This window comes from Amphiprion ocellaris, chromosome 7, assembly GCF_022539595.1.
Source record: "Amphiprion ocellaris isolate individual 3 ecotype Okinawa chromosome 7, ASM2253959v1, whole genome shotgun sequence".
Classification (NCBI taxonomy): Eukaryota; Metazoa; Chordata; class Actinopteri; family Pomacentridae; genus Amphiprion; species Amphiprion ocellaris.
In genome coordinates, this window is record NC_072772.1 from 18,624,908 (window position 1) to 18,650,140 (window position 25,233).

General features: G+C 41.3%; 1 protein-coding gene across 1 annotated transcript; it reads right to left on the minus strand.

Annotated features, from left to right (window-relative positions):
- Positions 1-347: 347 nt before the first annotated feature.
- LOC111569711 (period circadian protein homolog 2-like) lies at positions 348-19,957 on the minus strand. Its single transcript, XM_023272007.3, has 22 exons — positions 19,796-19,957; positions 15,512-16,082; positions 13,363-13,455; positions 12,966-13,120; positions 12,695-12,816; positions 12,151-12,352; positions 11,071-11,122; positions 10,108-10,250; positions 9,080-9,158; positions 8,858-8,964; positions 8,537-8,690; positions 8,320-8,428; positions 7,956-8,235; positions 7,513-7,669; positions 7,275-7,411; positions 6,890-7,096; positions 6,529-6,774; positions 4,854-5,926; positions 4,520-4,739; positions 4,185-4,416; positions 3,855-4,005; positions 348-3,141 (listed from the first exon to the last, which is right to left on the minus strand). Exons 2-22 carry the CDS (start codon positions 15,964-15,966, stop codon positions 2,986-2,988), a joined length of 4,530 nt encoding a protein of 1,509 aa, XP_023127775.2. The 5' UTR covers positions 15,967-16,082; positions 19,796-19,957; the 3' UTR covers positions 348-2,985.
- Positions 19,958-25,233: the final 5,276 nt, after the last annotated feature.

The window sequence follows — 25,233 nt, forward strand, 5'->3', positions numbered from 1 at the left end:
TTTTTAAAGGCTTTCTTTGAGGGTTTGTTTAGTGTTTTGGCTGTGACTGTAAACAAAGAAATTGCACTTGAAGACCAAAGAATGATTCTTAATGCAATATTTCACAAATGCATGAAGTGTCTGAAAAAAGTGTCTTTTTCCACTACTGGAATTTATATTAGTATCAGCAGAGAAAACAACCTCATAGCATCCCATCTTTAATAAAGGATATCAGACAGAGATTCTTCAAAGTCAGCTAATATTATTTGGATATGAGTGCTCACAAACAAGCATGATGAGTTGTCTCACTTGTATCTATGTGCACTCAGCTGCAGTCATGACAAAGAAACAAGTACAAGTCAGACTGGTTATATTTATGTAGTTTTATTACAACATCTGTTTAAATTTCTCAAACAACACATCTCACCTACAAAAAATGCACAGACCTGTGCTAGTTTAATATACCACAGAGTCATACAGTGGCAATGAGACAAATTTACATAACCATACACGACATCATGTGCCAGTACCGTGTGTATGCATGTACAGATCAGGGTGCTCCCAACAGCCCACCAGCACGCAACTTGTTTAAAGCTGGAATCCTTCTTTGTGAGGCCTTATAAACAAAAGTAAGGCTTGAACATCACCAACTCTCTGCATTCAGAACATGTTTTTTGACAGGTGACATTCTGGCATTCTTAAAGGTTTATACACAGGTGAATGTTGGCGGTCCCTTGGAGATATTTTGCACGAAAAGAGACAAAAGACAGAGATAGACTGCAGTTGCTAAAGGTGGTGACAGGTGCCTGAACTCTGTCCATTCAGAGACACAGAAAGCAGGCAGGAAGAGTCCATAAAGCTCTCTGTACAGGTCCATCACTCACCGGAATCACATAAGTATCTGACCGCTCTGTTCATTGCGCGTTGCCCACATACATACATGTACTATGTCCTGCTAACAGTAACATGACCTGGGATTTATTAGAGGTAGGGTTCATCCCCGATGACACTCGAAAGCTTTTACCTTCGTCAGAAAAATAAAACGCGCGCAAGAGGAAAATAGAAAAATAAAAACATTCTTACAAGTTAACGAGAAATAAAAATTAAAAAAAAAAAGATCATGAAAACAAACTAAGCCAGGGAGATGCTCTTGGTCCAGTCTGTGTTACATTCACAAGCCCTGCCCCAACAGTTCCTCCGCCATAGCACCAGAGTTGTTCCCAGTTCTCACACTGTTTACCTCAACTACATGTGGATCACAGTTTCCTTAATACTTCAGGGGCTTGCATGGTTGCTGATGCTCCTATGACCACCTGGAACCTGAGCAACACTGCTGTCAATAGCAGGTCACTGAGGAAACCTGATCCCCTTATTTGCTACACTTGTTGAGCTGTTTTCCCACCGTCCTATCAGTGCTGATGCCCACTACTGACCTCCGTGTCACACACTGCTCTGACCAACAGCTTTCACAGTACTCAAAGGATCCCTATTGCTGCACACACACCTGTAGAGACTTATGACTTGGAATATTTTTGATGGCATCTAAAACATGCCAGTATTGTTAAAAAAAAAAAGAAGAAGAAAAAAAGTCAGTTTTCTTGTTTTCAATCTAGAAAAATTGATTTTTAGGGTGCAAGTGGAGACCGTGTAATGTTGCATAATTAAAAAAATCCCTAAAATAGCACAGATTTTTCTAAAAGAGATATTTTGTTGTAGAGCTGCACCATATTAGCAAAAAAACGACTTAACGATGTTTGCAGAGTTCTGTGACTTCTACCGTATATCTTTCTGTTAAAAGGAATCTCAGTGCATCACTTCATGATACAACAAATTCTAATCCAAAGGCGCTAATAAAATACATTACATCGTCAGCTTTCATTTACAGCCTCAAGTTTCTATCCTCCATTTTCTGATGCTTACTATTTTACTTTGCAAAAAAATATTTCGGCAGCTTCTTAGTCTGAGGTGAGGTGATTGTAGCACCCGTGCTGCTGTAAAATCTGCAGACAGACAACACTTAGAGGTTATGCTGTTCAACAGACAAGCCAGCTCTGGTGCCATTAAACGTCCAGTAAAGTTTGTGAAGTGTTAATATATTATCATTTAGATAAACTGATTTGGCTTTGGCTTATAAAAAGCTATTCTAGATACATTATCTGCTCGTAAATAAATAAGATACTAAAAATAACAAGCTTTGTGTATCAGATTGTCACCGTCGATGAAAACTGAGCGCCTGGATACTTCAAATAGGTCCGAGGAGCGTTGTGAGATTAAAACCTTTGCCATAAAAAAACTAAAGTCCTCATCCTTTTAACCTCGCCCATGTATTCCGATGAGCACCACGACTATTCTACATATATTCCTGATGGGAAAACAACTGGGATCTCAGGGTTTGAAGGCCTTAAATGGGATCATGTGCTTAATGAAAAAAACACAAACATGATGTTGGGCAGCAGAGTGTCGTAACAGCAAAGAGCAAAGCTGGGCTGCTTAATAATAACATTTATAAATAGTGTCATGACAATTATCTTGTCAAAATACCATTTTTTTACAAATCAAATATATTTAAAAGTTGTTTAAGAGATGTCCATCAACCATTAACTTTGCCTCTTCTAGAATAAATGCTCTGTCTTGGATAGACAGGAGGGGAAATAATGAAATAAAATAAAATTTTAAAAAATCAGGTAATTTTAGTGATAGTGTGTGTGTGCATTAGATGGTAAAAGTACTCTGTGGGTCATGCATGCAAAACCCATGTAAAGCACTTCTGCCCCCTGTAGGGTGACTTTAGAACTGCACTCCAGTAGCAGTCCAATGACATAGATGAAAACACGTCCTCATGACCATGACACTGGCAACACAGACCTCTGTTGTGTGTATGTGTGTGTTTTTCAGGATGGTCAGTCACACAGCTGCTTGTCCCACATCCATAATGTGTGTATGTATGTGTGTGTCATGAGGGTCCATGGCTGGTCGAGTGTGTCCCCCTGTTGGCCATTTGTGTGTTCAAGAGCCAGAGTCCGGCTGAGGCTGAGAGTCCTTTGATTGGCTCTGAGTGTTTTGGCCTTCTTGGCTCAGCTCTTCGCCCAACTCGCCCATGTCCATGTCTGGCAGGTCCTCCTCGATGGGCGCCACCACTGCGTCCTCACAGTACACACACTCCTGAACACATACACATGCTGTTAATGACCATTACCGCAACTAAACAAAAAACTTCCCACCAAGAGACCAAAGCAGGCTCAACAGGACAACTACTTTGAGACAGCAATCAATCTCAAATCCAATAACATCAGAAAGTCTTAGCATTAGTCCTTAAATGTCTTTAAATCTGACAAAAGTCCTCCAACTGCTTTAACAATGAATAAAAATGCAATAATTGTTGCCATAGGAACACAAAATATCTTCCCTGTAGATAAACCAGTCAAATAAAAGCTAAACTAGGCTAACAATCTATTTAGCAACAATATCTGAGTCAAATCAGCTGTCACAACATTCATAATTTTTCTGTGTTTGTCTAATTTTGGCGTAAGCTCACAGTTTCCAACAGATTGATTGATGTGAAGCAAGTATGTGTAGCATGTTGTAAAAACAACCAAAGATGTGCAACACAAATTCTGTATCAATAAAATTGAGACACACAACCCTAATGTCAGCTACATGATTTTGATGTTTACTCGCAACAACTTTTAATCAGTACAAAACTAATCCTTGTGTCTGTAAATAAGCATAAAAAGGAAAAATAGAAAGACTCATAGTCTTTGAAAGATGATGTCAGGTACTCATGACATACCTGTCAATATATTCTGCTGCTGAGAAAGATCTGTGATCACTGCTTGTCTTTCTGATCTATGAGATGCACTCCAACTGTTCCTCACCTTCACGTTGATAGCAGCAGGTAGACCTCCTCTTCTCATCCAGGGGTGTTCCTCCACTAACTCTCGTCGCTGGTCTGAGGAGAAGCTGGGCTGGCTCTTCTGCATCTGCCTCAATCTCTCCTTGTCTTCCCGTAGAACCCTTTGAATGTCCCTGTTTGTAAGGAAACACACAAATCACAGGTTACCGACAAAACTGGCACATGGTTATGAGGTCCAACATGGCCTATATTTGTTTACTGCAGGTAATAAAACTTTATGTGCTTTTCACTTAAATTTTTTTTTCTAGCCACTGCTGAACAATATTATGTTTAATTCCAGTTGGTGACTCACCTGGATGGCATTTGATATGTCATCATGACTTTGTCATCAGCATTAGCCATCAGCAGCCAGAGCGGTTCCTGTAGAACATATTTGATGAAATGCTCTCCTTCTCCTTGAGCTGAGCCTTTGGTGTGTGACTTGCTGCTTTCAGAGCCTCTTTCACCCCTTATCTTGGATTTGGCCTTGTGGTCATGTTCCAGAGAGTCAACGCTGCCAAAGTATTTGCTGGTGTTGCTGCTCCCTGTACACAATTTGAAAGAAAAATATTTAGAAAAGGCAGCATAGATGAAGGGTACTCTGAATACAGAGACGTTTTCATCAAGTCTAGATGTTCTTCTATTGACCTGTTCTGCTGCCAGAGGCTCCACTAGCTGAGGTCCCACAGCCGTTGCAGCCTGAGCCTGATCCTGAACCCGATCCAGAGCCCGATCCAGAGCCCATGGAGCCAGAGGTGGCTGATCCAGTGCCAGAGTGAGAGTCCTCCTGCTCCTGCAGCAGGATGTCCAGCAAGTCGCAGGATGAGGAGTTACCATCACTGTGAGCCCCATCACTTGGACACTCCATCTGAAACACAAGGCAGCAAAACATCAGAGATGAATCCACACGCTTCACTGACAATATTGATGCTAAATCAAAAACAATAATTCAGTCCATCAATGTGTACATTGTGTTTCTCACCTGCTGATGATTGTCACTCTTGGCTGTGGCTCCGCTCTTCTCCCCAGATACTCCGACTCCTACTGAGAGTGCTGCTGAGCTGCTGCCCTGGCCTCCAGCGGAGGGTGCTGTGCTGTCCTGACGTTCCACAGATCGCTGTCCCTCCTCCATGCTCAGCAGATTGAGCTGCAGGGGTGAGCTGCAGCGTGACTCAAACAGTGGTGGTGATGTGGCAGGTTCCCTTGCCCCAGAGGCTGGGGTGGAGGATCGTGATGCTGGTCCCTCTCGAGGCTCTAAAGTAGGTGCTTTGGGAGGCTCGGTGGCTAGGGTGTAGGGGAAGGGCTGAGCCGGATAAGGGGCTTGAGCCACAAACTGAGTCTGCACTGGGAAAGAAGGCTGGGCAGCGAACGGCTGCTGAGTAGTGTAAGCAGTCTGAGCGGCCTGGAAAGGTTGCTGGGTCGTGTAGGGGGTTGGCTGCTGGGTGGTGAAGGCAGTCTGCACAGGGAATGGCTGTTGGCTGGTAAAGGGGGGTTGTGTTTGCATGGCAAAGGCTGGCTGCGGGGCCTGAAAAGGTTGCTGGGTAGTGTATGCAGGTTGTGTCTGGGTTGGCTCAGCGAAAAACGTAGGTCTAGGAGCAGCTCCAAGCTGTCCTATCTGCCCTATCTGTCCTATTTGGGGGAAGAGGTAATTGGGCAACACCAGAGCCACCACAGGAGTAACAATGGGTGCAGAGAATGGAGTGGCAGTGGACTGGGCTTGGGTGCTCTGCCCCTCTCCGAAGCCTGCGGAGAGAGAGGGGTCAGGACGGGGAGCCTGAGCTGGAGCAGCAGGTGTTGGCGGGTAGAGCGAGTATGCAGGCACCATGGTGGGGTAGGAGACATTAAAAGCTGATTGGGATGCTTCAGATGGGGACCATGAGGTCTGGTTGAGACCCTGGAGAGGGGGCCGGGGTTTGCGATTGGACACAGCACTGTCTGATGAATCAGGATGCTTCATCCGTGGCTTCTTGGACTTCCTGTTGCGGTTGCCCTTCTTGGCAGTGGTCTCTGGCCTGGTGGGGCCTTGTTTGGCAGTTCCACGTGGTCCAGATGATTCTGAGGTGACACATGAAGAAGTCAGAAAGTTGTTTTAGTCAAGCATATTCTGTGTGAAGCCAAGGTTCATAAGCTCCTGACTCATCATGAGAGGTGAAACCAGGTTATAACTATGTTTAATAGTGATTTTATGTATTTCTTTACATTTTCTGTAATGAGCAGTCAACTAGAGTCAGATATGTAGATACAGAGATGAGAGTCACAATATCTTCTTTTTATTCTTTGATAGCTGATGACCTCACAGAAAGCTGCATGTACTAATTGTTTTCAACTACTATGCCTCCCATAAAGTTGAAAAACTTAATTTTCTATGCTTTAAATAATTTATGTCAGTACAGTTTGGCTGCATTCTGTGGCCGCTTCATTACTGCTGTCACTGAATATAATTAGACTTTTGATAATGTGCACCTATTCCATTTACACAATGACTCATTTTTGAGCTCATAATTTGAAAATTTAAGTCAGAAGTAACATTTGAGTGTTTTTTGTAAGCTGCAAGCTAGGTGTAATGCTGATATGTTAAGTGGAGTAAAATTACGTAAGAGACCAATTTGTATGTACTGTTGGATATCATTCGCTATGAACTATGAAACTCGTTGTACCTTCAGCAATGGCTGGGCCTTTCTGCTTGTGCAGATATGTGGAACAGTCCTTCTGGAAGGTTCTAGCGTTGCGTAGCTCGCGGCAGCGGTTCAGGAATGCCTGCTCTTCTTTCTGGGTGTGCGCTGCCAGCACCTGCTTGGTCAGTCCCAGTCTCTTGTAGGCCTCCTTTTCTTGGCTGGGTGGAGACACCATACTGACAGGCAAGGCGGGTGGTGCGGGGCTTTCTGCAACATCCTCGATAATCTCTGTAGAACAAAGCAGCACCATAAGCACCAATCGAACACAACTTACTATCCGACATGGACCTAATGCCATTTTTCTGTCTGTTTCTTTTTAAAAGGACTGGACATAGAAGCTCACCCGACTCTGGCTGAGGCTTCTTGTCTCCCACATGGACGATGGTGCTGCTGTAGCTGCACTGTGAGGTGATAGACACCACGCTCTCAGCTTTACTGGGCAGAGTGAGGGGTGCCAGGGGGCCTCCAACTACCGCAGCTGCCCCAGATGGAGGCTTCTTCAGTGCTTTCATGTTTGACAGGCCTGGCTGGGCATCTAGCATCAAGGGATCTAGACGAGGAGAGGGACAGAGTCTCTTGTTAGCTACAAGCCTTTTAGACTGTTTCAGTATACTGAGTGAGTGGCTCAATATTAAGAGAGTGAGAAAGATCTAATACCCTACAGAATGTGTGTGTGTGTGTGTGTGTGTGTGTGTGTGTGTGTGTGCAGATGCATGACGTCTACGTGCCTGTGTTTGTATCTTGAGACACTCGCATGCCATCCTCTGAGGCCTTCTTATCATCATCTGAGTTGGAAGAAGTGGTGTTTGAGGAGAACTGGTACTTCCTTTTCACTGTAATAGGGATATTACAACTCTCAAGATACCTAAAAAAAGAAAAGTGTTACATCAGAGAGTGCACACTTACTTTACGTACAGTGATAAGTGATCCATTATCGTTCATTAACACAATATATCAGCCTCTTACCGGATGACACTGTCGAGGCAGCTGATCTGCTGGTAGGAGCAGACAGTCTGGTCTTTGCAGGAGAAGTCCTCCATGCTGGCTGCACCACCCTCTCTGACCTGCAGAGGGGGTGCTGAGTCCTTCAGACGCACAGATAAACTCTTCTGAGCTGCTGATGCTGAAGAGACAGAGGGTAAAGAAATGTCAGAAAAAAGTTCTTGACACAAAGTGCAGTACAAAAATCTATGAGTTTCGTACACAGGTTTTGTCTTATGCCCTTAAAAGAGTTTCACAACAGACAAATAATAAATTGCAACATTTGCAATCAGTTTCTGTCACTGTTGGGTATGACCAGCCCTTTACGTTTTCTAGGATGAGATGGCAATCTATGTTAACAATAAGTTTTATCCATGCAATGAACTTTTTGCCAGAGTTGTGGTTTGGCTGAACTAAACTGAACTCACTGTCAGCGGTCTTCTTGTGCTCAGGTTTGGATGGTGACGGTGAGGGCGAAGTTGACGGGGAGCGCAGGCAGACCTGAGAGTCTTGGTTCTTCAGCATGTGGACCCCCTTACAAATTTCCTGGAAAGTCCTGGAGGGCTTGGCCTTGCCCGTCTCCTCTGCAGTGCTTCCTGCTGGGACGTTGCCATTGCTTTCACTGGATGAGCCGATGCTCACCAGTTGCTCATGGGAACCATTGCTGCCATGGCTACCATAACCACTGGAGCCCATGTTATGAATCGGCTGCAGAGAGAAAGGCTGTTAGAGGAAATGACGAATCACTCTTGCGTGTAAGCAAATATTTTGTGTGTGTGCATGTGTACATACTTGGAGGAGCAGTCTGTGGATCTGTTCACTAATTTCCTGGATGTCTGAATCCATGATCTTTCCTCCATGAAAGGCCGGTGCTGCAAAAACATCCTCATTCACAGGACCCCTGAAACGCACAGATGCAGCGCTGTCATTTAGCATGCTCAGAATGAAACACATTCCAATGTACTACAGCTGATGACAAAACATTTTTGTGAGTCTTGGTAATACTTACATGCGGACTTTGTGCCTGCCGATGACAAAGGAGACCTTGCGGCTCCAGGGATTGACAAAGCTGGACCAGCTGGTGTCGATGGTAATATACTCGCCGTTTCTTGTACAGAAGCGGATAGAGGAATGGTCGAACGGCTGACCGGCGTACTGCAAAACTGTTGACAACAGAAGGTGTGAGTGACAGAGACAGAGAGTTCAGGAAGAATTTAACGCACCACTTTGATTATTAGATTACTGTTCTATGGTGAAACCTTTATTTTCATATCAAGTAGAACACAATCAGGGTAATTTCTGTTTCACAAATTTAAGTAAGGATTCCTACTCTTTCGATGTACGGCCAGCATTAAGGGTCGGTCACTTGGGTGCAGATTGAGCAGCACAGGAGTCCCAATCAAGTCCTGAGGGAGGTACCCCAACAGAGGCACAGCTCTGACGGTGAAGAAACAATAATTACTTTAGTTGGAACCAGCACAGCAGCATGAGGTCACACATGATGTGATGAAGATTAATTTGTAAGGGCTATTGAATGACTCAGTCCGCTCACCTCTCGTCCACATCCTGGAACACACAGTTCGGTGTGTGTGTGGTGGTGAAGATGCGCTTGTCTGGAGGGATTCTGGGTGCTGTGGGGAGAAAGGGAGAAAAACACAGTTGGTCTGTAAGTGTGGGAATTATCAAACATGAACAGTTCTGCTCTGAGACATAATCAGAAGATTATGATACAGAACAATTAAAATCATATGAAAAATAAACATTTTATTTAATACCATTAAAATAGAGCCAAGATGCTTGGCTGTTTTTATTGATCATGTCAAATTGCTTGGAGTGAAGCACTCATTGGAGCCATATTTTTGCCCCCTTATCCCACCAATTACCAGAATAAGAGCTCAGTCACAATAGAAATGTGTCACATACATACCATAAGCAGATTTAAACAGCTAAGTATAAACATGTAGTGTAAGTGTTTCTGTTTAAAAGCAGTGGGCTATGTCTTTAAAAGGCCTGTTATGATTAACATTCTTTCGTGTTAACATTCTTTCCAAATCCCTTTTCTAGTTTTAGAGTCTCTACTCTTGTTGAAAATGTTGCTGCACTTTCATAAAATATGGTCTGTAGCACAACACTTTTCTAAGTGCTGCTGCCTTTGAATAGTTGATAACTTCTTTATGAATCTGAACATGAGGCTCGCCATCTGTTCAATATTTGTAGATGCAGTGAGTCTGAATAAAGCCGTTGATTATCAGCAAATCAACTGTAACTGCAATGAGTATCTGTTTTTTCAAGGGTAACTGTTGTGAAGAGATGAACTTGGTGTGCTAATGGTGTCCTCTTTGATTACTTGCACTCATATCTGATCATTTTATTTTTGCATACATATAGTGTAAATACACAGGCAAGGGCTATTTTAGTAAAGTATGTCTATTTATCATGAAGAAGTCATTATGCATTATGCTGGATGTGTATTTAAAACAGCTTCCCATACGGGGTAAATTATTAAGTGTTTTAGTGAGGCCGTATGGTCTAATGAGCATTACAAATGTGGTGTCATATGTATGGACTGACAGCTCTCACCTTCATATCCAGAGTGCACCCTCTCAGCCAGCAGGAGGCAGCAGAACTGCTCCTCACCCAGCTCAGCATCCTGCACTTTCATTAGATAAGGAGTCATACGGAAAGGATAGTACTGAAGATCCCCTTCACGCTCCTTACCACCGCTGCAACACAAACACAAACAGTCTCAATACTGTTTTATAAGCCTGCAGCACTTTTAAACAAAATTTACTTTGCCAAAATTTGCACAATTCTTAAAAAAAGGTATAAACAATATGATTTTTGGTAATGCAGATTTAATCGATTAAATTGTGTGAAATATCAGTGCCTGAAAGCTGTGACTTTGTATATCCTTTTAGCTCAAGTAATGACGTAACTAAGGCCTCTGATCTCTGGTTTTAGTCCTTCTTAGTTCATTCATTTTCACTATAAAGACATCATTTTAGCATTCAGCATAAATAAGTCATAATGGGTTTGGCAGACAAATGATGCACTTAGAAATAACTCAAGAGTTAAAAACATAATAATGCGAATAATGCAAATAAAAATGGTTGAAATTCAACTCTTGCATCATATCGTTATTTAGTGATTCATAAATATTCAGAAATATATTTCCATGACTCTTGAATAAGACTATGTTAATATGGTCGAAGCTCATGCCAGTAAGATTTTCTCATTGCCAGATATGAAAAAAACGGAGGACTAATAAAATCCTCAGATTGCACAGCCAAATCTGATGCAATTGCCAAAAATGGGACTTGAGTGCACACCTATTGGTTTTCAGTGCTTACCTAAGCAAACTATTACATAAAGACACACTTTTATTTTATATGAGCAAAAAAGTAACACTACATTTGGCCACTAGATGGAGATACACTTCAAAAGCTCACAGCTGCTGACTTCCTCCCTCTCTAACCCAAGGCTGACTCAGATTGTTTGAGCAGGAAACTATGGATCAAAAAGCTGCTGGCCGCAGCCACTCACCTGATGCGGCAAAAGAAGGATTTCTCCTGCATGCACTCCGTGGGAGACGACTCTGAATAAGAGATGGAGAAAAAGGTGGGATGAATACATGACTAAATTAATTAGCTTGACTACTTCAAACAAAAGCATCTGGTTAGTCATCAATATTGAACGCACTGTTCATAGGACCAGAGAAGTTTGTCTCTTATCCAGCAAGGAATGAAAACAGAATCCTGGAGAGACATTGTGAGAGTTTCTACAATTCTGCAGCAGAATTTTGAAGATTTAGAGCAGTCAAAGCACCAGGAAAAAGCTGATGACCCAGTGATCCTTGCTTTGACATCACTGCACTGATAACAGCTCCTAATTCCCCAAATGACAGCAAACTGGGGAGATGAAACTATACAATAAACTACAGAACATAAAGTTGCTTCTCATTAGCACTGTTCTAGTGCTTTTGCACAGGTGTCCATTAAAGTATACAGGCATAACTAACAAATCAGCTAACTTGGAGCATCTTTTGCCCCAAAATGTGATTAAATCTTCAGCAAATATGTGACGTGTGTGGGAGTAGGCGTGAATTTATTAATGAGTGATTTAGCATGTTAATGAAATATGTGATAAGTGTGTATAAGCATGTGTTTGTGGGGGTGGGTCGTGTGGAGCAAACACATGCTTGTGTACATGCAGGTGGTGTGTGCTGTGGTGTGTTTCATGTGGGATTGCAACGTGCCCATACAAAACTATGGAAATTTATCCATTTCCTCATCGCAGAGTTCCCCATGATGGCCCACTTAAAAGAAATCCCATAGTTTTCATGCATTCTAATTCCATTTAAAGTAAGGCAAAGTAAAAGCTGAACCTAAAATATATATAAATATATGTCCAGACCACAAAAAGTGGAGTACGCTGTTTAATTCACAACCTAACATAAACAAGGTTGTGAATTAAGCAGTGTGCTTCGGCCCCTCTCTTTCTGTCCTCCAGCTAACGGGCACCAATTTCAGCTGCATTTCCTGGAAGATGTGCATAGAACCCTGTTTCTAACTCAAAAGTACATATATTTCTACATTATGCAATGTGTTAAATAATGGCCTGTACCTGCTCCGGTGCACATGCTCCACGACGGCAGGCGGTAGGGCGTGGTGAAGCTGTAAAACACGCTGACATCCTGAGGTGTCAGGAACTCCACAAACTTGGCGTTATGGAACACTTCCTGCTTGCAGTTTAAGATGGACGACGCTTGGTCCGAGATGTAAACAATCTTTCCCGTGATGAGTGACACGGCTACAGCAAAAATATCCTGCAGGTAAGTAGTTAAAATAATATTAACAAATCACTTAGAGGTAAACTACAAACACAAGTTTTTTTTTGTCAAAATGCATAAATGTAAGCGAAATTGATTATATTTGAAAAAAAGTTTTGATATTGTTCCACTTGATACATGCAAAATCATATTTTATCAGTATTTTTGGTTGTACTGCCAAATGAAATCTTATCAAAGTGGCAATATTTGATTTGAGTTTTCTGACATAAAGAGGCAACTTCAGATAAATTAGTCAGGTCTAGTAACCAAAGATGTGTTGTCAATATTAGTGTTTCAGTATTGATTCTTTATTATTAGGTGAAGAGTGGGGGCACTTACAGTGTTTTTGAGGGTGTATTCTGAGGTGATGCTGTTGATTTCCTCAATGGTATAAGATGATACATCAAACCCTGGTGGCTGACTGTCATTGATCATCAGCATCTGGTAGTATTCCTCATTGGCTGCAAAAGCAAGACAATACGGATCAATGCGCACATCAGACCAGCGCAATGTTAAACCAAATTCTTAATTATCCAACAAAAAGATTTGCATTTATTCATAACAATGTCAATAAATGCATGGGAATGAATACAACAAAAGCGAGTCTTACCTTTCACCTGTCTGACACATCGCAGTGCATATTTGAGGGTGTTGACAGTGCTGGACTTGCCCTTGCTCCTCTTTTCTGGTGGGAAGTGCATCTTCAGCTCCTTGAGGGTTTTGAAGAGCTCCTTCTGTGTCTTAGCTTTGGCAGACTGTTCGCTGCTGCAGGGCGTAAATGAGAGGGATACACGTGTGTCAAAATGACAAGATCTCACCAGTGCTGTCACGCCCAGCTTTCCAGCATGGGGAGCAGAACATGATGGGGTAGCTACTTGCTCCTCCCCTGTGGGTCTGACTTTAAAGCCTTTTTTTTAAAAAAACATTTGCATTGAAGTAAAAAGCCCCACTGCCAACATATTTATATCCAAGACTGACAGAACTTTGCTAACAAATTTCAGACTAACCTGCAGCCGCTGGTTGAAGGGTTGTCCTGCTCAGAGCTCACCAGACTGAAGGCGTTGGAGCTGCTTGGTGGGGAGGGGCTGTGAGAGTTGGAGCTGTAACCATCAACAACAGATTACGTTATTGAAGAAGGTGTACAGAGAAACTAAAACACAGAGCACTATGGAAGAACAGTTGGAGAACCATAACAAAAGTTAAGACTAAACATATTAAGTTAGTCAAGGACTTGGTGAGCTATGGACCGGACCCTGAATGCAACAAACATTCCCACCAGTTCATCTACTCACTCAATGGCCAACAAGGACAGACAATTCAAACACTACTATCTCTGAGTTTGAAATCAAACAACGTAAAGAGAAAAAAAAAAAACACATCATACACCAACTATTCAATAATAATTGCAGAGGATTTTTGTATCCTTTCAAACATACCTGAAGGAATGTTTAAATGTTAGCACAGCCTTCAGATTGTACTGTGGCTCTGATGAGAATAGTAAACCATAAAATTCTTGCAAAAATAAATAATACACATTTGGAAGGGCAGAAGTGTAAAATAATCAAATCAATAAATAAATAACGAGGAGGTACGGGGTACAATGTCCCCAACTGTCTCCAACACTTTAGAAGGAGGGACTGACAAAACTCTGCCACTAAGTGAAACTATATGTACTGCCTTCTTAAGAGTTGCTGTCTATTTAACTGCTCTGTGGTGTCTTTTGTTGCCCTGGAGTTCATTTTGCGCTGATAATGTGATAAACTGTTCAAATACTAATAAAAGCAGTGCACAGTGACCACTGCTAGTACTATTCTGGTTTTATGATGCCATCTAACATGACAACACAGATTGGCACATGACCTTGTACATTTTGACTCTTGAAATGAAGTGCACATTACACAGTAAGTAAGTACACACTTTGCTAACAAAAACTCACAAAAAGTGTGTTGTTACTTTGAACAGTTACAGTATTTACTCAACCTACCACTCATCCCTTCCAGCAACAAATCAATCATACAGCTTACACAAATTTGAAATGAGCAAACACGAGTACGAACATATCATGGCTCAATGTATCCAAGAATTCTTCTATTTATCTATCAATATTAAAATTTAGTGTATCTGTAATGCAGATTTTATGCAAGATTCAACCCAGTGCAACAGCTCTGAATCTCAATCTACTTTTGTGAAACTTATAATGGCCAATTATTGTTTTTTAAAGTTGTGAATTCAAGAAAATGTTTATTACCAAGGTAGTAGTTTGTAATGGCATGCGCTATGTTCTTTTTTTTTTTTTTTCACTTTTTGCCTTTATGTGACGGTAAGGAAACAGACAGAGAGGGGTATGACATGCAACAAAGGCTAAACCTTTTATAAATGGGGTGGGCAAACAATAGGAACACCTCTCAGTGTAATGCAGTCCAGTTCAACACCACAGAAAATTACAACATCAGTAATAAACATATAGTTTTAAAAAAAATTATAGTTATGGTGTTGTTATTTATATGTCTACACAATGTACAGCCATCTAGTGGTCAAACTGTGCAGTTATCACTGTGAGTCCCTGTTTCGGTATTTGCACTTATCCTGCATACATGAAAGCGATACAGTGGGTGAACTCCTTTTCCTACAGGTGGGGCACAAACCAACATGAAGTGATGATGAATGAGTGAATGATTGGCTTATTCCTTAAATGAAGGGGAAGACATTAGCCAACAGAAGGAGGTTTCAACTTAAACAAAGCTTGGATCTGTCAGAGCAATCAAGGCCTGTTGTGCCATTAATCGTAGACAAGATAGCAATGTCAGCCATACCAGCTAATGATACCTGACAGCTGACAGGTTATAAAAGAGAAACACACTTCTCTGGGGAGTCTGCATAATTTTGTAGGCAATAACAAGTTATCGCTAAATGAAACAGAGCAAGCAGCAACAGTTTTTTTAGTTGATCACTATTGGGAATAAAACACCCACTGCTTTCCTCCACCTTAAATAGTCGCTACTGGACTGTAACAATGACTCAGCCCACCATGACTCATGCAGGAGAAAATGGCCCATCAGTTACTTTAATGAACTGTACTTCCGTGACCTAGATGGTCTGCTCCCCCATGGTGGCGGGAAAATTTACCATGATTCAGTGCATCTGATGTGCCCTCACCTCTTGTTGCTCCCTGAAGACTCCATAAGAGCAGAATCCTTGCCATTTCCATTTGAGCTGCCCACAGATTCATTGCCATGGGACTCATTGCCATGCGACTCGTTACCATGGGATTCTGTCCCACTCCCACTTGAGCCGCTGCCACCCATCTCTACATCCTCGTGTAAAGGTGGGCGTTGTCGCTTCCGGTCTTCATGTGGGGAACCTGGTGAGGCTGGGTGCTCATGGCTGCTGTCGCTCCCCTCAGAGGCCAGTCCTAACTCTGGCTCAAGTTCAACGCCATCCCGCCCGCCACAACCCTCGTTGTAACTGCTGGCCATGCGGTGAAGTTGGCTAATGGAACCGCAGGGAGCATCCTGCTCTTCCTCCATCTGGAAGCCGACTCTTTCCCGGTTTCGTTCACGCCCGTCCAGGGTTGAGTACCGGTAGTGCTTTGGATCACTATCCTCAGACATGGGAATGGCCAAAAGGCAAACGATGGGAGATTAGGTTACCTTCCACATGGCAATGCCATGAAGTGCATGGCATGGGGAGGTAACTTGAGCTGATGCCTCAGAAGAGGGGATGTAGTCTAAAAGAGGAAAATAAAACAGGTGAAATTACTCTTACAAACATTTCACAATATGGTGCACTTCTATTGATACCAGATCAATACGTTTTAAAAAAAAAAAAAAAAACAGTACTAAAATAAAAATGATCAATACGGCTAAAGCGACCATCCATTAAAAATACAGTAGCCATCACTTTGATGTGATTAGCCAGTGTAGCCTTACATCTCAGTGATTTTAAAAGTCAACCTCTGATCTGACACACATCCACACACAAACACACAAACACACACACCAAGGCTGCTGCCAGTGGTCTTTCAAAAGGTCTCTGCAGTAAATAGGCCGTTGTTTGCCCTTTCCGAGTGGACTTAAGCCTCAGACCAGTGTAATCTGGTTGTATTTTTCAAAGGAAATTCTTCACACAAAAGGTGAGTCCGCAGAGATGAAAACATAGCACTGAAGATACGATGCAAACAAAAACCCTGACCTCATGGACCTCACTGGATGTCGGAATCAAAACATGCTTTAAAATAAAGTCTGCTAGGCAATGGCTTCTCATCACACTTAACAGCATCATCATTAACACCTCCCTCAAACACACAACAGACAGATGTATTAAAGCTTCCTTTTTGTTCACTTGGGTCTAAATCAACACAGGGCAGTGCCACTGGATCAATGAGCGATATAAAAACATGGCAAGTAACATTTCATAAAATATATTCAGTTATTATGCAAGTCACCTTACATGACATGTGCCAGCAGTTTGTCAAGTTGGCATGAAGAGCATGCACGATGTAAATACAAGCTGATTTTCGCCAACTTGTGGAAAAATCAGTTAGATAAGACTATTCAGAATATGTAGAGGGTGTAAAAATCTTGTTCTCTAAAAGAAAGTTGATAAAAATAAGAGAGCAACAGTTTACATCATCTATGCAGCCTCCTTCTCCACCTCCTCTGCCTCCTACACCCTCCACAGCAGAATAGCAGTAGTTGGAGCTATTTTTGTCTAATGCCTAACAGAGAATATTGGCAATAGACACTGAAGCCAAGTCTAAACTATTTCATGGTTTTCCAGCGATCAGCTTCGGATTGCAGCTATTTATGTAAGTGTGTGCACTCAGCAGCTTGTCTATTCTTCACTCTTTACATAAGCATTTTTACATAACTTTTCAAAGTTTCAGAGGAGGTTTTTCATATTTTACAGATCTACAAATAAAACCAGCAGACTTTCCAGCCACCCACGCATTCACTGCCACATTCAGAGATGACCCACTCCTAACTTAAACCACAGACTGTAGGAGCTCAACTGAGCTGATCGGACTTCCTATTGGCTACAGCGAATGGCCAATCAGGAGGAAGCAAGGAGAGCCAACAGGTTAGAATGATGTCAGGCAACAGTCAAGGCAGGGCACAGGCTAAAATCCTGTCAGCAGACTTATCGTTACCTTATTTTTGAGAAAAAGTGATCAAAGCTAAAAGGATTGTATGGTTCAGCTACAACCGCAACACATATCACATAAAAATAATGAAGTTAGTTTGTTAAAAATACATCCACAAAGGCCTTATATTATTAGAGATTATTTACTCTGTGCAAGGTATTAAGGCCTTGAACAGCCAACGAGTGCTATAAAATACTTAAAAGTAGCTGAACATGATTTTTAAAAAAGTATTTTAAGTGTATAAACTGTTAATATGTATTCTTCTTTTGTGCGATCATTGCTATGCATTTTTGTTACCCTACAAAAATTTTTAGATTGAAAGAAGATCATTATGTGTCAGCAGTTATGAATGAAACTAAAACAAGCTGAATTTAAACTAAACTACAATCCTGCACTAACATGAGGATAGCTAACACAAAAAAATCTGGCAAATGTCCATAATACTGGCTTGTTCATAGCTGTAATACAAAGCAAACCCACAATGAAACATGTCAAGCAAATCTCAACAGTATCTTGAATATTTAAATATATTAAAACTCTTTAAGGCTTTGATGTGCATGCAGTATGGAGTAGAGCTTAACCAGACACTTATTCCTCAATGAATATTACAATAAACACCAGCAGACAAGAATTCACAAGGGCATAAATCACAACTTTCCCCTCACAATCTTCAAAACATTATGAAATATGATATTATACAGCCAAACGTGGAACTCGCAGAACAGAGGAGAAGAATGACATAATGAAAGTGAGCTCCGTCTGCTTCCAGTTCAGCCCTGTTTCAGCTAGAGCGCTGATACACCCAACACACTAGCACAGATCTCAGGCATTATACAACCCTGCTCCAGTCACATGGATTTAGCTATAGTGCAGCACAGAGCTATGGTAGCCTTGTTTCATAAAACCCCATGCTTTCAGTGGCAACCACTTACTGCAATGTGCATTCTTTAATGAAATCTGATACAGAAATGACATGAGCATAGTTAAAGATACAATAGTACGTTATGACAGATATAAAAATCATGCTAATCATAGATAGAAATGTAAACATATGGGGAAATATTAGCTCCATATTACTGGAAGAGAAAGAGCTGTGTACGTGGACAGAGAATTTATAAATAATTCATATTTTATTCTCTGTCTTGTTAAGGGTTACTCTAGTATATAAGTGATATTACATCATCAGTATAATTACATCACAGTCTCTACCACTGTGCTACACAATTAACAAGATAATTAAATATAGCTTATTATTTGTAGTGAATAGTATTGATAGATAAGTTAAAATATAAAACATTATATATCTGCTAGAATGGAACCTGAGTTTTTCTGAGGGAAGCGTGACACGTGTCTTCACTGGTGCAGCTAAAACAATGTTGGTAGGTGTTAATCACTTTTATCTATTGTCTTACAGGAAAACAGTTGTTGAGGATCCACTCAAGTACTGCCTGTGGTTTTCCAAAAAAAATCCTTGCATCCATCTCTATATCGTGTATTTAATATGATTATCACGTCGACCTAATATTCACAGGTAGTGTGTGGTGAGGACAAACAATTCTCCCTGTCTGTCTAAGTGTATAGGTAGGAGGCCTGAAATGGGGACCTTGAATAGTATTAAGGTAAAAATAAATCTTCCTGCTTTGTAATTCTAATCCATTTTTAAAGAAATATAGCCAGTTCAAATATATTTGACGTAAATATACCTACTATGTTTAAAAAATGTACTTTAATCATACTTGTGAGAGTTTTTTTTTTTTTTGTGGTAATGCTTACTCTAAGTCCCAGCAACTGGACTTGGAAAGTGACAAATACTTAATCTTTTAAGTCAACGATTAAACTGTATCTATTTCACAATTCTGATATAAATACAACTATATAGTATAAAGGTGAAATGAAAGGAAATATAGTTAAAAATATATGTATAATGGGAAGTAACAACCCTTCCCCCATCTAACTCCCATTGACCTGCTATTCAAAATCCACACACACGTTGACCTGCAATCCACTGCACGGTACACTGACACAGTTATGTAAAAGTAACTGTATCAGTCAAAAAACGGCCACAAAACAGCCACCGCTTGCACACAAAAGACACATTTCGCAAAAACGGACAATTTTCTACCTTTGCCATTGAAGAATAAAACTCCAACCGGCGTTTTTAGGTTATAAAAGTACAAAAAGTAGAGCAGCAGGATTTTCGCGCATGCGCATATGCCATTCCGTTATGCAACTTATTTTTTTGTGCTCGGTTTTACATTCTTGCTACAGCGAAAGGATGAAAATGTGAGCAAACCAACCTGTATGGTCAAAATAAAATCCTCTCTTCGGTCTTCTTCGTCGACAAGAAAAAGCAAAACCGATCAGTGGATAAAACATTCAGTTATAACATCCAGCGTTCCTCAATGGGAGCCGAGCTTCAGACGGGTTGACACACTAGTCGTCGGTTCCTCCCCGGTATTCTCCGGCTCTGCTGCCGCTAGCGAATCGGAGAGCTCGCCGCGCGACCTCAATTCAGACTCCTCCCCCGGCGCTTCCCGATTGGCGGTGAGCTGGGGGTTTCCATGGAGAAGGTGACGCAATTACAATAACAGGAGCCGATTGGTCTAGAGCGCTGTCCGTCGTTTTATATAAACAAGCCATCCACTGCACGTGGAATCCCATGTTGTGTGTTTCGTGCGGCGTGTCTGACCGGAGCGGTTATGACGACGTGAGTGTTGGAGTCCAAAACAACGTATCAAGTGTTGAAATTACATAAATGCAGAAAAGTAAGAATGGGGAACTAGTAGTAGTTCACCACGGATGAAGCTACATACTTAAACTGTCAACGCGAGTGTAGCGAAGTGCCCACGAAACGCGAGTTATTGCGCAAAAAGCAGCGAAACCACATTTAAAGCATTTAAAGCTCACGATGATGGGACTTTTCCGGATCGAGGGTGTGACTGGAAGCGAAGGGCCAGTCTGCTGCGTGGTGGGACAGGTCCACATATTTTTCCATAGTGAACTGCGTCACATTCTTGGTTGCGCTCCAGAGAGCGTTGAAAGAACATGACACCATTATGTTGTTACTGGTCAGAGAAACACTGAGCTGTACAGAAGAACACGATCACAGCATAGAGCGTCATTCCGCGAAAAGTCCGTCAGCGCTTCATACTGTGACACCTGGAGTGGATGCAAAATTGATTTGGTTGCAGTTTTAACAGCTCAGTGCGTGTTTCATCCCTAAAACCTTCATGTGGCTACTTCCTGTGCATTTACTGTACAATAAAACAGCTGAATCTGAGGGGATCAGGGTGGAACCTTTTTCACATTTGTTTGATTTTATTATTATTATGGAATCCCACGGTAGTATAAAGTCAAGCAATGAAGGCTATGTAACTTGTTATTTAATTTTAAACATAAATTTGAAAGAAAAAAGAAAGAAAAACGCTCCTATCTGTTGGTTGCATTATCACAGCATCTTACAAAGATGACGGCTACAGTCTATTCTTATTCCAGACTTCTGCTCAACAGGCTGCAGTGATGAATGAAACTCTGAGCCAAGCTGATTCACTGCGGTCTGTCATGAGACTAGAGAGCACACTATTATTTTCACATGCTGGCATGATAGCCACAACACCATATTTTCTCTTTCCAAGCCAAGAGCCTCCATAGAATAGCTTAGTGCACAAATGAGCTTCTCTCCGGGTTCTCTAAGTGCCAGTTTCAAGTGTCAGCCATCCACCCCTGCTGAGGTGGCACTCTAATCAACAATACGCCCTGCTGTCTGCCTTCTGATGCTTAGTATCCACTCACCAGAACATGTGAGAACCAAGTGTCTCGCATCCACCCGCCTTCTCTGCCTGCATCCAGCCAACACTTTGTAAAAAAAAAATAAAACATTTTTTAAATGCTTATATGATATCTCATTCAAAGGCTTGCTGTGTGGACCTCACATTCACTTTGACTAAAATGAGCCTTGATTAATGGGACAATCCCTTCATTGTCCTCTCTTTTAACTAAATAAATTTGCTGGTGGCGACGAGATGGGATGTCTTACAGGTGGGTGGAATTCCCTAAGCAAGGGTGACTCATGATGTGGGTGGCTGTATTTCTAAAGCCCAGGAGCTTTGACTGTCGGTCATGATTATCATGATTATCTAACCAGTAGTCCTCCGATGTTTTTATCCCCACCTATGTGTGTGCATTAAACAAAGCTTCTTTTTCTGATGTTTCACTGTTGTGCACAACAGAGTTCAATAATCTCAGGAGGTCACACTGAGGCTGCAGGGAGGTCACTCAATACTATATGATGCAATACTTGATTATTTTCTGCTATACGAGTGCCTAGATTGTAAGTATCAACAATAGACCCTGCAATACAAACTTGGGGCTTTTAAGGCAATAGCCTTTACCAGGAAAAGAGGGTGGAATGAAGACGCTATCCAGCAGCATCATAGGAAATGTAGGAGTCAGTGTTTATGGGGCTAAAGGTTGGCTGCTTTCATAAGTGTCTGAACTTTATGTAAGTGTAGAGCTAAACTGCTGGACGGAGAGCAAATATTTCATAAAATCTGTCCTTAAATACTTGTATGTTGGATTCAATCAGTGGTGTAAGGGGAAAAGGATGAGAATGGAGGGATTAACAGGTCAGGAAACAACCAGTGATGTGATACCAATAATGCAAGTTGCTTCAGAAAGTATTTACACCGCTTCACCTTTTTTTTTGCAGGCTTTACTGTTTCATCTTGAATGAAGATGAACCATCTTCAAGAACCAACAATAAGTCCATCTGTCTCCAAATGAAGAACTCAGGATCTTTAAAACATGTCAGACTGAGAATCTACACAGATAAACTATTAAAACGACCCTTTAACATTGCACATCACCCTAAACGAGCTAAAAACACTGAGTTTACAGACAGAAGATTCTCCAAAGTCTGATGTAGCTTTATCTAATTCAACAGCAGAAGTATAGAACACTTGTAGTAAAAGTGGATAGAACCTTAAACAGATAAAAGTGGCATTTTCCCTATTAATCTACACTCAGACTTAATGACAAACCTTTGAAAAATTATAAACCAAAACTGAAATCTCTTAGTTATGAAAGCATTCAAACCTTATGCTGTAGACCTAATGCTATTTTCAACACTTTGAGTGTACCCACCAGTGCAGGGCCTCAATAACTGTGGAATACCAGGAGTCTGGACTCTTCATAAAGTTAACCACCATACTGAGTGAATCAAAAACACAACCGTCACACTAACAGAACTTTAGAGCGACTATCTCAGCAGCACTCCGTTAATCAGGCCTTTATAGTGGACTAGCTGAAAGTTACATGACAGCCTGCTTGGAGTTTGTCAGCCATTTAAAGAACCCTGATAGCATGATGCCAAAAAAAAAAAAAACCCAAAAAACAAAAAAACATAAGTCTGGTCTTAGGAAACAATAGTGGAACAGCAGTACACCAAACACAACATCCTAATGCTAATACCACCCCTACACTAAAGCATGGTGGCAGCAGCATCATGCTGCAGGGGGCTTCTCAGTGGCAGATGCCCTGGCCAGAACTGGGGGAAGAATAGATGCAGCCAAACACATGCAGCCAAGTCTATAACACTGAAATGACTTCAGAGAAATCCCAGATTGAGGTCGGTGCTTTACTTTCTGCATCTGCCAGTAAAGTAAGGGTCCACACAGACCACTCCCCTTCCAGCCCAACATTTGTGTGTGCAGGGCAACTATTTTACCAGTGTAGTAGTGCACCTGAGCAGTATATACAGTATAGACCTAGTCCTACAGTGCACTCAAAGCAGGCTATAAAGATTATAACTAAATAAATTAAAACATGTTTTATATTTTAGATTCTTCAAAACAGCCACCCTTTGCTTTGATTACTGCTGTGCACACTCTTGATATTCTCTGGTTGAGCTTCATGAGGTAGTCACCTGAAATGGTTTTCCAACAGTCTTGATGGAGTCCACCGAGATGCTGAACACTTGTTGGTCCTTTTGCCTTCACTCTGCGGTCCATCTCATCCCAAACCATCTGGATTGGGTTTAGGTCAGGTGACGGTGGAGGCCAGGTCATCTGACGCAGCACTGCATCACTCTCCTTCTTGGTTGAATAGCCCTTATACAGCCTGGAGGTGTGTCTTCGGGTCATTGTCCTGTTGAATAATAAATGTCGCTGCAGGATGCTGTGGTCGCCATGCTGGCTCTATCTGCCTTCAATTTTGAATAAATTCCCAACAGTGTCACCATCACACCTCCACCTCCATGCTTCATGGTGGGAACCATGCCTTCAGTGAGAACCTACAATGTAAATAGTCATGAAAATAAAGAACAACCATTAAATGAGATGGTGTGTCCAAACTTTTGACTGGTAATGTATATTCAAGGCTTTAAACCTGTAGAATTATTGCAGAAATACCTAAAGATAACAGTTACCAGACACTTTCCCTCCAGTCTAATAGAACTTGAAAGGATCTTGCATGAAGAATAGGATAAAGTGCACAAATCCAGACTTACTCAAGATGATACAATGGTAAAATTGTGATCAGCAGTTTCTATAATGCACTGAATTAATGGTCAGAATACCTCTGTAAATGACAGATTTAAATTATGGCTTTGATATGCAAAAGTGAACATGTCTGGATAGTTTCTGAGGTGACTGTCCACGCATATCATCTAATTATGTTGTTTTATTTTCAGATAATTTTTAGTTGATATCTTATATCTCATGCTAGCACCTTGTTTACAGGATATCTGCCACTGTGTCCCCGTTCCTGATGAACAGCCCTTCGACCGGTTTACTGTATTATGTAACTCCAATAAACCACAACACACATACAGGGGATGATTCACACTGAGCAGTGATTGTAGCTTTGAGTGACAGAGAATCAATAAATGATGACTGAAGAAGGTTAAGACTTGGTTAACATTCCCCACAGAGTGAAAAGAAATTCATTTTCTGAGACATACAACAAGCAACAAAAGGCATTTTTGTGCAATTTAGATGATAAAGAGCCCACATATGAGGGAGTTTAATGAAGGACAGAGTAGTATTTACAAAGATCCCCTTAATATACTGTAATTCTAGTGTGGAGCTGGGGCAAAAGAAGTGATGCTGACACATTTGCAAGAGAAAAACACATCCAGGCTGCAGCTAAACTAAATTGACCAATTTATTTACACACTGTGTTTATGTGAGAAGTAACCTTGTACCACATTGTCAAGGGTGCAATTTTACATCAAGACTGTTTTTTCTTCTTCACAGTAGACATTCTGACACAACACAGTAAGAAGAGCTCAATCAAAAATAATAACAAATGATGGCTGCATTCTATTTTGCTGTGGCAGTTTTGGGGTCCTGCCCTGTTCCACTATGATTAATCAAAAAAAAGTACAAAGTATAAGGAATAAAATAATAGGGTCTTAGAGGATAATTCAACAGTAGAGTTTCAGTAATAGTAAAAGACAATTTTAGAGAATTTGTACGTAATTTAAATAACTTTACATTAATAAGCCGCAACATTAAATCTACACCTGGCATGAAGATGTGTCTTTGGGGATCCCATCACACGCGGACAGCTAGAAATATATCAGTGCCAAGCACTTAGTTTTAAATAGGTAGGAGGCAGCAGTGGTCTGTGCCTTGTCTGCTGGAGCCTAAAAGACGGAGAAGAATTCCAGACAGTACAGACTTGGCTGACACTTTGACATGTCCCAGGCAAATCAACACCAAAGATATTTGACACA

What these genes read in the sequence shown, in the direction of transcription:
- LOC111569711 (XM_023272007.3), bottom strand. Translation starts at nt 15,966, where the DNA reads ATGTCTGAGGATAGTGATCCAAAGCACTACCGGTACTCAACCCTGGAC. An exon ending in GGCAGGCACAAAGTCCGCAT is followed by an intron (nt 8,429 to 8,536) that starts GTAAGTATTACC and finishes TGTGCGTTTCAG; the next exon opens with GGGTCCTGTGAATGAGGATG. An exon ending in ACATATCAAATGCCATCCAG is followed by an intron (nt 4,006 to 4,184) that starts GTGAGTCACCAA and finishes CCTTACAAACAG; the next exon opens with GGACATTCAAAGGGTTCTAC.